General features: G+C 48.1%; 1 protein-coding gene across 1 annotated transcript; it reads right to left on the bottom strand.

The window, feature by feature from the left end:
* Window positions 1–403: 403 nt before the first annotated feature.
* Window positions 404–8,340, bottom strand: LOC127381525 (serine/threonine-protein kinase SBK2-like). Its single transcript, XM_051611961.1, is given in 5 exon segments — window positions 404–1,394; window positions 1,653–1,855; window positions 2,463–2,646; window positions 8,100–8,195; window positions 8,197–8,340. Coding segments are annotated over 5 exon segments (1,197 nt in total). The 3' UTR covers window positions 404–824.
* Between the last annotated feature and the right edge of the window lie 8,675 nt (window positions 8,341–17,015).

The following is a 17,015-nucleotide window of genomic DNA, read 5'->3' as shown; positions in this document are numbered from 1 at the left end:
AACTAGAGGGGGACACTTGTGCAAACCGATACTGAGACTCCTGCTGCTAACAACTCTCCACACAGAAGAGCCCATCTGTCACCTTGTTGTGAACACAAGGAAACGTAAAAAAAGCATGGCAGTGGGGATGTTAAAATGTGCAATTCCCTGTGTCTTTCTCCAACACTCCACCTCCATGGCTCCCACCACCTTCTCAACACCATCATCAGTCCCCAACTACCATCCATAGTCACATGCTGGGGGGTCCTCAGCACTTCCACCCCACCAGTCTGAAGCCACCCTTCAGGGGTCCTAGTGGAGGTTCAGGCAGCATCCAGGGGTGGCCCCTGGTTGTGTGGCATTGCACCAGTTTCATGGTTGTGCAGGTTGTCCTGAGGTGGCCACAGGCTGTCATGCCCTGCTCTTTCACAGCAAGTGGGCCCCCGCAGGCCTTTTTTTATTAGGGAAAAAGAGCCACATACAGAAACGCAAGAGTACATATTTTGCTCTACATAGAGACAAGGCAGGTTCTGCAGCTCCTAGAAAACGCCCTGGAGTCTCTGTGGCCAGGAAGTTTCACATGTGAACAGTCATTTCCAAGAGAAAAGAGGCATTTTCAAGCCCCAAGGAAGCAAAAGGAAGGGGCACTGGACAGCACTAAGCCATGGGGCAAGGACCATCAGCTGAGGAATAAGCCTGACTCCATGGCAGCAGGAACAGTGCTGCAAAGAAGTTGCTCTCTGGGTCACCATGGCCTCTCACCCCCATGACCCTCTGGTGCCCCAGATCCCAAAGCCCCTTGCAGGGCGAGACCAGCCCTCCCTCCCCTCCGTGGGAAGCGGGTTTTAGGGCTTGACTGCAGCCTCCTGGCTGTGCCCATCCTCCATCCGCCAAGGGCAATCAACGTAGTGCAGCACCCCGCTGACAGGGCTGCGCTTGGCCGGATCCAGGGCCAGCAGGCTCCGCAGCATCAGAGCCGCCTCGGCCGTCAGGCGTTTCCAGTGGCGGGGCAGGTCCTTCTCTGAGCCCGTCTCCTGCCACAGCATGAAGTCCTCAAAGAAAGGGTCATCCGGCAGGCTCTGCTCCCAGGGGAAGTAGCCAGTCAGCAGGCAGAAAAGCAGCACGCCGAACGCCCAGGCGTCCAAGCTGGTGTCGATGGGCACTCCCTGGGCATCAGCAGTGTTGCTCAGCTCAGGGGCAGTGTAGGGGATTACCCCGGCCACCAGCTTCAGCTTGGTGCCCTTGGGCCGCGTCAGCCCGAAGTCAGTCAGCTTGATGCGTCGGCACTCGGGATCAAAAAGCAGCACGTTCTCTGGCTTGACATCACGGTACACAAGCCCTCGGCTGTGGATGAACTCCAGCGCGCTCACGAGCTGCTTGGCACACTGCTTAGCGGCTGGCTCAGGAATCCCGTCCTGCACAGGGAGAGAGACAGGAGATCCAGCACTCGCAGGGCGCCTTGGCAGCCCTGCCAGCTGGGATCTCACCTTTGTGCTCTGCACTGGGCAAGACCTTTGCATTTCTGGTCTTGCAGGCCTGAATCTGCTTCAGTGCTGCAGGTGCCAGAAAGACTCACAGCCCATTGCCTTTATCTCCCTCCCTCCAACCCAGCCAGCCTGCACAGGAGCCAGATGCTACAGTCCCAGTTCCCATGGCCCTGCAGAAGCACTCACCCGGGGTTTGATGATAGAGATGAGGTCTTTGTGCAGTGCTGGTTCATAGAGGAAGCCGTAGTACTGGCTGGACTCAATGGCAATTCCAAACATGCTGATGATGGCAGGGTGGGTGGCAAGGGAGAGCGCCACACAATACTCATACAGGAAGGTGTGCAGCTTGGTACTGGCTTTGGGCAGAAGCTTGAGAGCCATAGGAGTTCCTGGGGATGGGAACAGTGGGTTAGACAGTCCCCAAAAAGTCACTCACACCACAGCCAGACAGAGAGGGCACTGAGCCAGCCATGGGTCTGGACACTCACAGCCACCAGAAGCTCCTTGGACCTAAGCTTTGTGTGCATATATATCCTGGACACCAGATCTGGGAGCAGGCACTGCTGCTGGTGAGAGTTTAGAGCCAGACAGTGCAAGCACAGGAGCACTGGGAAGACCAAGGGAAATTCAGGCTATGTGAGCCCATCAGTCCGAGCTGGGACTACTGTGGAAAAGTAGTGTCAGGGCCCTGTGGGCACTTAAAGGTCTTAATGGCCTTGGCCAACCCCACCTAGGACCTCCACTCACACCCTCTGTCCATGGAACTTATGGCTCCATTTAAGCTCAGGCTTGGGGCTTCCCTCTGGCATCACTTGATCCCTGGATGGGTTCAATGGCATGGTCCCTAGCTGAGGAGATCCCTGTCCTGCCAGTCTCCCTGAGGACCCCTCACCATGCCTGGTGCATAGTCCCAGGGAGCCACCAGCCCACCCAGTGCCCTGGCAAGTGGAGAGGAGGCAAGGCACAGCAGCTCATAGGGGACAGTCAGTTCCTTACCTCTCTGCCTGTGGGTCACTAGCATCACGTGGCCATACTTGCCCCGGCCCAGCTCTCGAATAACCTCATAGTGCTCGGCCACCTCGGTGCGCACCAGGCTCTGAGCTGTGATCTCCAGGAGCTCATCTAGGACGGCTGGTGCCATTGCCCCTGCCACAGCTGAGCTCTCGGCCATTGCTGAGCGCTGCAGAAACACCACAGTCCACATCAGGAACATCACAACACGCAGAGAGAAAACCAGATCGGACATGCCATGCAAACTATGCCACGGCAGGGGATACTTCTGCCACTTGGAGCCCGAGCACTCTTGCAGCTGAGCTAGAGCTTGCGCTTTTCTATAGCATACCTCTGGGAGAAGTCCCTCATCATATAAAAGCTCGGTGTATCAGAGGCAGCCTCCTTCGGCCCTCTAATCCTTTCTGGCCTCCAGAGAGATGAGTGACTCACTCTAATTGTAGTCCCTATGGCCTCTCATTTCAAAGACCTGGATCACCTTTCTGTGCCAGCTGTACTAAAGCTTGGCTTTCCAGGCCTCCTCTCATTCTAGTTTCCAAGGCAACAAGCAAAGCGTTAACAGAGAGCCACCCAGTCCTCTTGCTCTCCTCAGCCTACTGCAGCAAGGCTGTGTCTCTCCACCCAGAAACCCACCTCTACGGCCTATTGAAGAAAGTGCTTGAAGTAGCAGCAGAGACAGACTTGCCCCTTGGGCAGAGGCACAGCAAGGCAGTGACAAAGAAGGGATTACTAGTCAGAGGCAGTGTGCTCCAAGCAAGCCAAAGGGAGCTCAGTACCTCACATGCCTGATGACATTTGTGACACAAAGTCACTCATCTGTACAGCCAAGAAACTTAGGCAGGAAGGAAGCTTGGACATCAAAGGCATTTTGAGCTACAGCCAGCTGCTTCAGACCCATTTCAGACAAATGCTTTTTCAGTCCTCCCAGCAACCTAAAAGGCAGCATTTTAAGGCACCTGTGGCAGCACTATAGCCCCCTGACTACCTCCCTGTGCTCTGAACACAGGCACCCCAGGCCTGAGAGCCTGGCTTTGGAGCAAGGTCACAGAACCAGAGTCACAGGATGGTCGAGGTCAGAAAGTACACCTGGAGATCACCTAGTACAACCTTCTGCTCAGAGGAAAGTTAACTAAAACACGTTGCTCAGAGATTCATCATCTTTATGGTAAAAAAGTTTTTTCTTGTGCTTAAATAGAAATTCTGTGTTTCAGGCTCACTGATTCTTGTCACTCAATATCACTAAGACTCTGGCTGTGTCTTTTTTACTGTTATTTATATACATTGATAAGATGATCCCCTCAAGCTTTCACCTCTTGAGGCTAAACAAGTCCCAGCTCTCTTAGCCTCTCCTCATATGAGAGATGCTCCGACATCTTAATCATCTTCATGGGCTGGATTAATTCCAGTATGTTCACATCTCTCTTCTGCCGAAGAGCCCGGAGCTGGACCCATGACTCCAGGCATGGCCTCACCAGCACTGAATAGAGAGGAAGGATCACCTTCCTCCACTGCAGGTAGCACTTTTGCCTAATGTAGCCCGGGATGCAACCCAAGAGCCTGAGGGTAGCAACATTCTTGGATGTGTCTTAAACAGTGTGCAGTGAGACAGAGCTCCAGTGTAAAACCAGTGGCCCTGCACCTACAAACTCAGGAGTCCTTCCCAAGAAATATTTTGACTTGCATGACACATTTTCGGGGGAAGGGAATCTGACGTTGCTAAAAAGGAAGATGGCATCCTGGGAATATGAGTGGGAGCAGACAGAATGAAGACTTTTGCTTTCATTTTTACGTTGCTCTGTCTGTGACCAGAGCTTATTTACAGTTCCTTCAACTTCAAGCCCCCACTGCTGCTAATGGTCACTCTTAAAAATCCAGTAATTTAGCAACAGAATTATTAAAACCTAGGAAAACTACAGGAAGTCTGGATTTGTACAGAAGACGGGTACAACTTGTGGGAGAGCTCCCCTTATTTTCCCTTCACTTATCTCATAGGCTGCATTGCTCAGTCTTAACCAATTCAGAAGTACCAAGGAATTGGCCCTACTTTTCTGCAAAGCTTTGGCTGGGTGTGAAAGCCAACAGCAGCCAAAGTTAGTGAAGTTCATAGGGAGTTCAACAACGAACAAGTGTGTGTGTGGGAGGGGATGAATGGTAGGCTGGGGAGAAACTCACAGGGAAAGACAGTTTGGAAAGTGGTCTAGAGATTTTGCTTTGATGTCCTCCTCTTCACTGCCCAGCTGGTACAGCTTGCAAAATTCCACACTGCAAGGGCATCACAGAACATGATGAATGCAACAGACCCACTCTGTCATCGACATTTCCAAACTGGTGTTACCACATGTTGGTGTTAAAACAAATAGCTAAACAAGCCTTTTAAAGAGCCCTAGCTAGGAATATAGAGAAAAAAACTTAAAATGTAATAGGCTTTTGAAAGACAGAGAGCTCACCTTGATAACAGATAGGCTAAAGCCACACTAAATAGGGAGTGGGACAACAGGAGAGATGTCTGCATGTCTTGTGCAGAACACATCAGATTGATATTTGTGAAAAAATATCAGCAGATTTCTTTTGTAAGACGTTTCTCCTATATCAAATTCATGGTCATATACAGGTTCTTGTCAGCAAATGGTTAAAGATCTTCTCAGATAACTTAATTTCTCAGACTTGAGTTAGATAAAATTTCCTCCCTAGGGGGCTTGCCACCTGTTAGTGCTCTCTAATCCAAAGGTTAGATTCTTCTCGCTGCATCCACTAAATGTAATACTCAACAATGATACGATTTTCAAATGTTTATTCATTAATCTGTTTTTATTTGTATTGAATTATTTATTATGTTATTAATCTAATCAGTTTTTATATAATTCATTACTTATCTCCCATTTACTGTGTGAAGACTTTCTTTTGTGAACAGGAAGATTCACTTCTCTGCATATTCTTTGTTCTCACTCCAGCTTTGGAAGTCAAACGTTTTCAGTCCATAAGCTTTTGCAATAAAAAAACCAAACCAAAACAAAACACCAAAAAAAAACAACAACCCAGAAAACTCTTGTGTCCTTCCACTCCACATTTCAAGTGAACTGCAATATAGGTGACAAGGATCCTTACTTCCATGCATGGCTGCACTGGCATGGGAGTGCAGATTGGGTACAGAGTAGAGCATCAAAGGGAAATTGCCAGCTTGGAAAAAACAGATCAGACAGAGGATATGGGTAGAGTGCCTTGAGGGACAGTGATAATCCTGTGGGTCTGATCAGGGCTCCATATGTAGGAAGCTCCAGCTGTAGTCACTCTGGAACAGTTTGCAGGCTTTGGCCCTTGCTGCACTTAAGGAAACTGATTACAGGACACGATGCTCAATTAAGTCTGTACTTTAGGAAACAGCCACATTTCTCAGGTGTTTCTCTGAGATATTACTGCCATTATCTAGGAAGATAAATGAGAGTCAAATTTGGGTTATCACTGAGCAGAGAGTGCCTGGGTGCTCTGCACCTATCTCTGTGAAAATCAATAAGCTACATTTTTTTAATTGACTTAAAAATAAGACCAGTACGGTGAAAATTATCGCATTTTATTGGTGTTCTCACTAAACACAATTTACTTTGTTAAATCGTTACTCTGTTATAATACTTTTACCTTCGTCAGCGACCTAGAATAAAGCACTGAAATCATTCAGATGTTTGTAAAAGACACAAAAAAGGGTTTGGCTAGATAATGTATTGATAAAACTAGTACATGTACGTAGTACACACATGCAAAAGCATTTAAAATCACCAGAGAAGTCAGGAGTTTAGTCTGGGGTTGAATGACAGAAACAAACATGAAACGTCAGACAATCAGATAAATCTAATTTCTTCATGCTGCTTTGCAGATAAAATGGTCACTATATAAACTCAGAAATGTAGATCTGGTACAGCCTCACTTCCTTTGCAGGCCTTAATATAGACGATGATACAGAATTGCACTAGGCATTGTCTACAGTGATATAGACACACATCTTAATGATAAAGTACAAGTCTAAGAGAATAAGGGTACAATGGTTACTGATTTTGCAGATTGCACTGTTGCATTCACTCTCCTGAAAAGAATGCCCAAAAAGCATCAGGCAGAGGAAACACTAGCAGTGAGAGGCAAACTAGCGTTTTCCAGATGCTAACTTAAGAAAAAGAGTTTCATGGTAAACAAAAAATAGATACAACTATTCAACTTTACAGAGTCTATGATAGATTATAGAAAAAGAAGAGACCTATTCTGAGACAGTGTGCCTCTTACAGTGAACTCCAGTTTCTGCAGAGGTTTCTACACACAGACACCCTGAGACAGTCTGAAATTTAATCTCTGAAAATCATCTGAGTTAGGACATCTGTACTTCTGAAGAGCTGACCACCTGCTAATGATTTCTGCACTAGAAGTGAGAATATCATGCACCAATGGATTTTGTATTTTTATTAGAAATGCATTCTTTCCATTTGCTCTGCTTTGCATTCTTCTTTATCTACCTTTTTTTTTTTTTTTTTTTTTTAATGTTAAATAATATCCTGTTGTGAAACCCTGGTTTCTCTAGGGTAAATTTCCTGAACTCTTCTCAAGTCCAGCTGAGGGATGGGTCAAAAGAATTAGCTATTGGATGTTTTCTATCTTTTTAATGGTATCAGTGAGACCACAGTTGAGCAAGCTAGCACTGGTGGCTACAGTCTGATGGAAAAAGAACCAGAGAAGAATCAAACCATGAGAATGATTGCCAGGGCTGGCAATTACAGGGGAAAATTCATGGGGAGCAGACTTTTTAGCTGTGGGTACTAGAATTTCACTAAAGATGGTTTCCCCAATTAAGGAAAAGCATTCTAATAAAACCAATAGCTGAAGCTGAAATGAGGCCATGTCAGACCTCCGTTGCAGTGCAGATATTGTGAACAAGGATGTTTGTCCCTAAAAAATCTCATCAAACAGTACGGAAGACTATCCTTCTATATCTGGAATTTTTAACTCAAGAAAGGCGCTTTTTCCCCCCTAAAAGTTTCCCTCTAGCACAAACCACATTCAGTACAGGCAAGGGGTCAGAACAGATCATCACACTGTTTGTTTCTGGCCTTACTGCTGATAGATTTATGAGCCTTCTTCTAAAACTGGTCAGCAGGCTAGTGCTTAATGTCACTGCAGAGAGCTGCACGCCCGTCCCCTTAGCAGAACAGCGTATCGCTCTTTGTGGGCAGAAACCCCAAGCAGCCTTCCCAAGGACAGCCCCGTAAGCCTCTCCCCAACAAGCAGTATGCCACCATCTCCGTGCAGGAGCCTCCTTGGAGAGACATTGGCAGCAATCTTGACGGAGCCAAGCCACATCACACCCTCCTCCCAACCAACCAGCCGGAACTGCGGCACCATCTCGCCAGACACAACCGGACACAAAGCAACATTTTGGGGCAGAGCCACCTAACAAGCTCACCATCAACCAGATGTGGGAAATGGGTGCACTCTACCTTCTGCTGGGATGCTACGCCAGAGTCTCCAAAACCAGTTGGTGAGGACTGAGTGCCCTTTTATGCGCCTGTCCAAGCCTTCTTCATCCTGCCACCAGCTGTCACTTCTCTTCCCACGCTCCCTCCCCGTCCGTACCAAGCCTCTCACCTTCTGCAGCAGCAGGGCACTGCCGGCCGGGGGCCGCCTCGCTTCCCCCAGCGCAGCCTCCAGGCTGGGCTCAGCCTGTGCCGAGCAGCCGGAGGGGGCTGCCAGGCATTACGGGGCTAAGCGTGACGCTCCGCCCCTTCCCCATGGCTCTGGTCCTGGGGGCACACTGCCTCCCTGCTGAAGGTGACCTCTGGGAGGGAAGACAAGAGGGGGACCAGGGGGGAGGAAGGTGGCTATCCATCCGCCTCGTTTATAGAGGGGGAGGTGTTTTGGGGATCAGAGTGGTGTTGTCGTTTAGCTATATCATCATAAGCCCCAGGGAGCCTATGGCAGACCCACCCTTTTCAGCCCTTCCCTCTAGCTTGGGCTCTCATTACAGCTGAGGGAGCAAAGCAGCTCCCTGGGCTGGTGCTTGCTCCTTGATCTGGGGCTGTGCCAAGTAAGAGTATGGTCGTGGTGGCAGGGCTCAGGATGACTGTGGGCTGCCAGTTCTTGCTCTTGGCTGCTAGACAGGCTGAAGACATGTCAGTCAGGGGGCCTGGCTCAAGGGAGGAGACCTCTTTCACAGCCTTCCCTGCAGTGTGCCAACAAGCAGCAATTTGGCTGAGGACTTGCTTCCTACCTGCACTTCATCTGACTCTACATCAGCCGGGCTTGTCGCGCATTCCCATGACACAGAGATAATGTCACAAACTGTGTGTCACATGTGTCTGAGACTCCCTGCTCTCACTTCCCTGGGGACTGGACACAAAGCAGCTGTTGGAGGTCATAGGGCCTGCTGTACTACAAGAACAGAACAACTAAGGCAGAACAACCCCCAACCATACTCCAGGAGGAAGTGGTTAATGATCTCCTGCACCTAGACATGCATAAGAGAGAGCTGGCAGGGGAGCTCACTAAGCCTCTCTCCATCATTTATCAACAATCCTGGTCAACAGGGGAGGTCCCAGATGAGTGGAGGCTGCCTGGTCTTTGATGGCCTGTCACCAGTAGTGTCCCTCAGGGCTCAGTTTTGGGGCCAATCTTGTTCAATATCTTTATCAGTGATCTGGATGAGGGGATTGATTGCACCCTCGGTAAGTTTGCAGATGTCACCAAACTGGGTGAGAGTGTTGATCTGCCTGAGGGCAGGAAGACTCTGCAGAGGGACCTGGACAGGCTGTATCAATGAGCCAGGGCCAATTGTATGAGTTTTAACAAGGCCAAGTGCCGGGTCCTGCATTTTGGTCACAACAACCCCAGGCAATGCTACAGGCTTGGGGAAGTGTCTGGAAGGCTGCCCAGCAGAAAAGGGCCTGGGGCTGCTGGTCAGCTGCCAGATGAACATGAGCCAGCAGTGTGCCCAAGTGGCCAAGAAGGCCAACAACATCCTGGCCAGCATCAGGAATAGCATGTCCAGCAGGAGTAGGGAGGTGATTGTGCCCCTGTACTCGGCACTGCTGAGGCTGCATTTCGAGTACTGTGTTCAGTTCTGAGCCCCTCACTACAGGAAGGACATTGAGGTGCTGGAGGGTGGCCAGAGAAGAGCCACCAAGCTGGTAGAGGGCCTAGAGAACAAGTCATACAAGGAGAGGCTGAGGGAACCAGGGATGTTTAGTTTGGAGAAGAGGAGGCTGAGGGGAGACCTCATTGCCCTCTCCAACTACCTGAAAGGAGGTTGCAGGGAGGTGGGTGTTGGCCTCTTCTCCCGAGTAAGTAATGACAGGAGCAGAAGAAATTGTCTGAATTTGTGGCATGGGAGGTTTAGATTGGATATTAGGAAGAATTTCTATACTGAAAGAGTGGTCAGGCACTGGAACAGGCTGCCCAGTGGGGTGGTGGAGTCATCATCCTTGGAGGTATTCAAGAAACATGTAGATGTGGAACTTCAAGGCATGCTGTAGTGGCTGATATTGTAGGGGGGAGGTTTGTGGGTGTTATTTGGTGGTGTCTGTGTTTATTTGGGGTTTTGTTGTGTGGGTGGGTTTTTTTGTTTGGTTGGGTTTTTATGATGGTTGGACTCGGTGCTGCAGAGGTCCTTTCCAAGCACAACTATTCTGTGTGTGATTCTGTGTAATGAAGTCAGTATTTGTGCCTTTCAGGACCTGTGTAATACAACACCTATACCTATCTCACCTATGCAGCACACCTTTTGTCCTGCTGGCAACCAAGATACTGGTCTAAGTTGGCATTGGCAGAGCTGGAAATATAATGTAACCAACACTGTCTTTATATTTTGAAAAATTGGTCCCAGGCTGTGAACTTGAGGAGACACCATAACCAGCCATGCAGAACAATTCACCTTCAGTGCCATAAGCAGACCTACAAAGAATCTTGCAAAGAGCAATACATGAAGGTTGGTTATGGATCTCTACACAGCCTTCAAGCAAACTCTGTAGGCAACCATTGGAAGTGAACAGAAGAGGAAAATGGAAGAGAGGAGGACTTTCAAGTGGGTGTTAATGATACTTCTGTTCAGATTACTTAATATTGTCCACTGCAGAGACTCCTTTGAGATGCATGTTTATGCTTTGTGACACACATAAGTACTGGGGATGGCCTATGATATCTTTGACACTGTCTACCCTAACACTCTTGTGAATAAGCTCAGGAAGTGTGGGGTAGAAGAGTGGACAGTGAGATGGATTGAGAACTGGCTAAACAATAGAGCCCAGAGGGTTGTGGTCAATGGTGCACAGTCCAGTTGGAGACCTGTGACTACTGGTGTTCCACAGGGGTCAATGCTGGGCCCAGTCTTATTCAACACCTTCATTCATGACCTGGATGAGGGGACAGAGTGTATCCTCAGCAAGTTTGCTGATGATATGAAGCTGGGAGGACTGGTTGATTCACCTGAAGGCTGTGCAGCCATTCAGTGAGATCTAGAGAGGCTGGGGAGCTGGGCAAAGAGGAACCTAATGAGGTCCAAAAAAATTAAGTGTAGGGTCCTGCACCTGGGGAAAAAAACACTATGCACCAATATAGATTAGGGGTTGACCTACTAGAAAGCAGCCCTATGGACAAGGACCTTGGTGTTCTGGTGGACAACAAGCTATCCATGGGACAGCAATGTGCCCTCGTGGCCAAGAGAGCCAACAGTGTCCTGGGATGCATTAAGAACAGTGTGGCCAGCAGGTCAAGGGAGGTTCTCCTCCCGCTCTACTCTGCCCTAGTAAGACCACACCTGGAGCAGTGTGTCCAGTTCTGGGCTCCCCATTCAAGAGGGACAGAGATATGCTGGAAAGAGTCCAATGGAGGGCTATGAGGATGACTAAGGGTCTGGAACATCTGTCATACGAAGACAGGGTAAGAGACTTGGGCTGTTTAATTGTGAGAAGACTGAGTGGAGATCTTATAAATGTCTATAAATATCTGAAGTGTGGATGTCAGGAATGGGCCAGTCTCTTTTCAGTGATGCCCTGTGATAGGATGAGGGAAACGGCACCATGTTGCAACACAGGAAGTTCCACCTCAACATAAGGAAAAACTTATTTTCTGTGAAAGTGACAGAGCACTGGAACAGGCTGCCCAGAGAGGTTGTGGAGTCTCCTTCTCTGGAGACTTTCAAGACCCATCTAAATGCATTCCTGTGTGATCTGCCCTAGATGTTCCTGCTACAGCAGGGAAGTTGGACTCAATGATCTTCAGAGGTCCTTTCCAACCCCTATGATTCTATGATTCTGTAATTCTATGGTTGAAACTGGTACACTGCTCTATCAAAGAGAAATCCATCAGACTCCAGCAAATACCTGAAAAGCAACTGAGAGGACTGACTGCTCCAGCACAGCACAAGCAGGACCCTCAGTTTTTTAAGTGTTGGCCTTAGCGTGAATCCTTTCTCTGCATTTACCTTGGCTAATGATGCTGGTGATTTCCAGATAAGGTGACTTGGGTGGAGAGGTCTGTACTGTTTCAGAGTTACTCAACTCCATACAGCTCTTTAGTTTTCATTCTGTACTATTGAAGGTGCCGACAGCATCTAGAGTGATGAAAGATTTTGTATCCATTTGGACCCAAGACAGCACTCTTAAACACCACACTGGTATGAAAGCTTATCAGCAGAGACATATGTGAGAGAAAGACACTGATATAGGAACATCAGGCTCCTTTACCACGACCTAAAATGGCACTGCTCTTTTAATGTTGTAGTCTGTATGGCAGTACTCAGGTTGTCTATATTCAAACTGACCATAAACAGCTTTTCAGAGCAGTCATGATCTCTTCATTTTCAGCCCTCAGTTTTGCTCAGCCCTTTTCAGAACGAGCTTTTGTCTAATGCTGGAGTGGGAATAGCTCTTTGACTTTCCCCATCATATTTCTACTTCTTCTGTTAATAATTCTGTGAGCTGCCAACACTTTCCTCCTATCCAGCCTCAACAGGCAGGCAAGCAAGCCAATCTACAGGGAGCTACAGGGTGGGGGCTGCTTCCTGCATGGAGAGCTGGGACCCTGAGCTCTCCTTAGCACAGACAGGGTGCTCAGAGGAGTCCACCAGCTGTGCAGACCATTTGTGCTCTGAGGTCATTCAGCGCTACCCCATCACTGAGGAATCTGCTGGCTGCCTTCCTGGCCATGCCCTACAATGTCCCACCTCGCCTGCCAGCTAACACAACATGCTCAGGCTGAGCCCAGGCCCTGCTCTTCAGGGCTGCTGCTCAACCATGCTCCTCAGCTTTGGCAGAGCCCCTCACACATGAGACCTCTGGACACCTGCTGACCACTATATCTGTTTCAAAATATCCTGCCCAATCCCATTTGAGCCTCCTCCCTCACCTTGCTGTTGGGTGCAGAGTGGTTGCAAGAGGCAGCTCTAATACATTGGTATCTGTAAGCACTGATCTCAATGCCTTGAAGCAATGCTGTGACCATGCCCTTCCATCCCAGCATAGGGACAGGGACTCAGGGACTCACAGGCTGCCCAGGGAGGCTGTGGAATCTCCTTCTCTGGAGATATTCAAGACCCACCTGCATTCAGTCCTGAGTAATGTACTCTAGGAAATCCTGCTTTAGCAGGGGAGTTGGACTAGATGATCTCCAGAGGTCCCTTCCAACTCAGACAATTCTGTGATTCTCTGACTCACAGTAACTGTAATTTTAACCTTTTCTGTTGTGATCTCTCCCAGCCTGCTCTCCAGAGCCTAGGACAATATACAGTCTCTAAGGAAGGCTGATCCCTTCTCTGATCCTCACCTCATTTCTACAGCCTAATCTGCACGGGTTAGCAGGCCAATGCCTTGCAAAATGTCTTCTAGCAACCATCTCCCAGGGAACACTGCTGCTGGGGTTTTGTGCCTGTGTAGATGTCTCACTGCACATGGGCTTCACTGGGGCCATCCACAAAACTGGGAGGGAGGGACATGCCCTCCATGGGATGCCAGCAGTGGCACATTCATTCTGATAGGTCTGGTTGGCCAGGGGGCTGGGAGCGCTTGTGGGTGCACATTTGGGGCACACAAGTTAGCTGGGCTCTGGCACTAGCTGGGGACATTGCAGCATTATGGTCTCAGGAGGCCCCTCTTGAGGTCAGGTCGTGCTTTCCAGCATCCACCCTGGGGCTGCTTCAGCCAAGGTCACTCCTGGAAAAAAGTTTTGTCCAGTTTTCTTTGAAAGACATCCAGTGACATGGGCTCCCAGCTGCCTGCAACACAGCCACCTTCTCTAAAGAGAAGATGACAGAGGAGAGAAACTGTAGTAGCTATAATAAATAGGTATAATAAAACCATGAGGGGAATAAATAAGATGAAAATAAACTACTGCTCACTGTCTCTTCAAAAGAAGGTACAAGAACTAAAGGCAGGTCTAAAACAAACACAAGGCTTCTTCATGCAGCACGCCTTCAGCTGTGGGCACCTTGTCTCAGGAGAGCGTGGGTAATAAACGATTATGTGGTTTCATAAAGTAACTGGAAGGAGATGTTGCAGAGAAAAAGCACAATTAAATACAAAGTTTCAACATCTGTCTCGGACTGCTGAAGGCTAGGAGACTATTTGGGGAATTTACTACATATTTCCTTGTTCTTATATCTTCCACAAGGAATTTGCCACTGGATGGTTTCACAGCCAGAACGTAGCACTAAACAGTGCTTTATTCTAATCTGGTTCAGCTGTTCTCATTCATTCCACTAATGAAATGCTCTGGAGGCATGAGTGTGCTGCAGCACCCCTTGGGCAAAGCTAGCAAGGCAGTAAGCTCCATGGCCCCACTCTGCAACCGCTTGTCCCAAAACAGCCCCATAGCTGCTATTTAAATAGCTGGCGAGTGATTGTGTGTCCTGGGCTAACCTGTCACCTTTGCAGCCTCTCCCTGCTAGGGTGACAGGTTTCAGATGGGTCAATGAGGTAAGATAGGAGGGAGTTTGCTTTGCGGGTGGAGCAGAGACCTCACTGGACAGAGGGCTCCTAGAAAAGGAGTGGATGCCAGTCCTAAGCAGTAGCATGCTGGATTATTTGTCCTTTCTCCTCAAGGGCCACCTGCAAGTTCATTGTCCATGGATGATGTCAGAGGAGGGGGCACTGAGCCAGCCTTTTAAAAACAATTCTCTGGTGTCTGAAGGAAGTACTCAGCTTCATGTTGCAGAATTTAGTGGAAGACAGATCTGCATTTACCTTATCCACCACCTTATCCACCACCTTCAAGATCTTATAAACCTCAATCAAAACTTCCCTCAAACTTCCTGTCTCTAAACTGAACAGCTGCAGCCTTTTCCATGGCTTCTCGTAAAGCAATTGTTTGATCCCTTTGATTGCTCTAGTTGCCCTTCCCTGTGCCTTCTCAAACTCCATTATCTCTTTCTTGAGACCGGAACAGCCCCCATTGCTCAAGGTGAGGATACGTGGGGGTTTTGCTGTGGCATAAAACCATTGTATAGGGTACAAATGACAAGTCCAGGATCTCCTTCCTGATCTGCAACTGCAGATCTGAGCTCTGAGTTCAGCATCATGTAGGAATGTGGTAGTTTATTTTCCCAAAATGTATTACTTGACATGTATCTATGCTGAAGCTCATCTAACAATTTTCTGCCCAACCACTTAGTTTTGGGGGATCCTTCTGTAGTTCCTTGCCACCAGAACAGTGTTTGACCACCTAAGGAAAGTGAGTGTCACCCTCAGTCTTGGAGATTTCACAGTTTAGATGCTTCTTCAGGTCACTTATGAACACGCTGAAAAAAACTATTCCCAGGAGCAATCCCTGGGCTATCCTCACTGCTTATTCTTCTCCATCCAGAGAAGTGTCCCGTGTACTCTACCTGTTGCCTCTTGTCTTTTACTCAGCTTTAATTCCATAAAAGGACCTTGCATCCCACCCAGTAGCAATTGAGTTCCTTCAGTAACTTCTGGTGAAGAACCTGTCAATGGCTTTTTGAAAGTCCATTACTTCTCCAGGATCCCCTCCCTTCATGTGTTTATTGAGACCCTCACAGAGCCCAGTGCAGAAATGATGCAGGATTTCCCTTTACAGAAGCCACACTGACTCTTTCTCAACAGACTGTTATTCACATACTCATCAGCCTTACTCTTTGTAATAGACACCACTCTTTTGCCACAGATGGAAGTCAGACTGGCCAGCCATTTTTTGTCATGGGAGAGATGGTTACTCTGGCAATCCACTTCTGCCCTGGCACAGAGACATTAGATACACAGCCTGGCCAGAAGATCACAGTTCCACACTAGAATTCCTTCAGGACTTTCAGGCAAATGTCACACAGTCCTAGTGACTTATTAACATTTAAAGTTTCTGTCTGGTCTTACCCCAAAGTAAGCTGTGTTCTCTGACCAATCTAGTGCAAATACAGCATAAGGAATGGAAATCTCCCCACTGAACAAGGCACTCCTCTGCTGGAAGGCAGAAGAAGCAACTGTATCCCAAAGCTTCTCTTCCAGACAAGCATAAAATAACTCCCTGGGAGAAGCATCTGAAGTCTGATGTCTTGGCAGATCCACCTCTCAAGAGCTGAACTCTCATCTCTTTCCCAGAAGCCTGGATGTCAGTGGGGCTGTTGATGCATCTGCAAGGTGATACTACTGAGAGGCAGAGGCAAGAAATCAAGACTGGTCTGGAAAACTATAATACATGAAAATTTGACACAAGTGACACTAGGGGGTGATATTAAACTAAGGAAAAGTGCATTGATTGTATACATTCATTAGGCTTCTTTGAAATTAAGTTCCTTAGAAGTGACCTGTTGAATCTAAGCTCTTCTCAACTGGGGACCTCCCAGGCTCTGCACTTCAGCTTTCCTTGTCACTGTGGTCCAATTGTCCATCTCTGGTATGTGATGACACTAAGTAAATACCTAGATACATGGATGACTGAGAACCTGGGACAGAAGTGAATAGGGAAGAGACATACAAATATGCAAACAGAATCAAAACAGGTAGAAAAACATCCTTACCCTGGTGAGACATTATTGGATAGACATGTGGCATGGGGGTATGGTTTTCAACAATCCTGCTACCACAATTCCTCCATGTCCACAGAAAAAGAAGGTCAGATGGTCTTTGGTGGTTTTCAGGCAGCACCTGATCCATGCTAGCTTGGCTCTACCTTCATGTTATCCTGCCCTGTAGGACCTGTCTAGTGCTGTGTTCTCTAGAGATTTTACAGTTTGTGTAGCCCTTCAAGGGAACTGCCCTCTGAGGGATGATCTGTAGGCATGACACAAGCTATAGGATGCCCAGCATCCCTAGATCTGCTCAGCTGCAGGTTGAGTCTTTCAAAGAGATTTTGTCAGCCACTGTGACCACATGAAAGCTGAGGCTTCCCTCAGGGGACAGTCAGAGTCCTCCTCCACCAGAGAGAGCTGCTGGTGCTGAGATGTCATCAGGGATTGTTCCAGAGATGAAAAGAACTGATCTTCCAGATGGGCCCTGATCTACCTTCCCTTTATATTCTGTCATAATTGGTGGCTCCACCAGTTCTCAGCAACCTCATCTATAT

This window comes from Apus apus, chromosome 2, assembly GCF_020740795.1.
Source record: "Apus apus isolate bApuApu2 chromosome 2, bApuApu2.pri.cur, whole genome shotgun sequence".
NCBI lineage: Eukaryota > Metazoa > Chordata > Aves > Apodiformes > Apodidae > Apus > Apus apus.
Note: the sequence above shows the minus strand (reverse complement) of the source record. Positions and strands in the feature narration are given on the sequence as shown.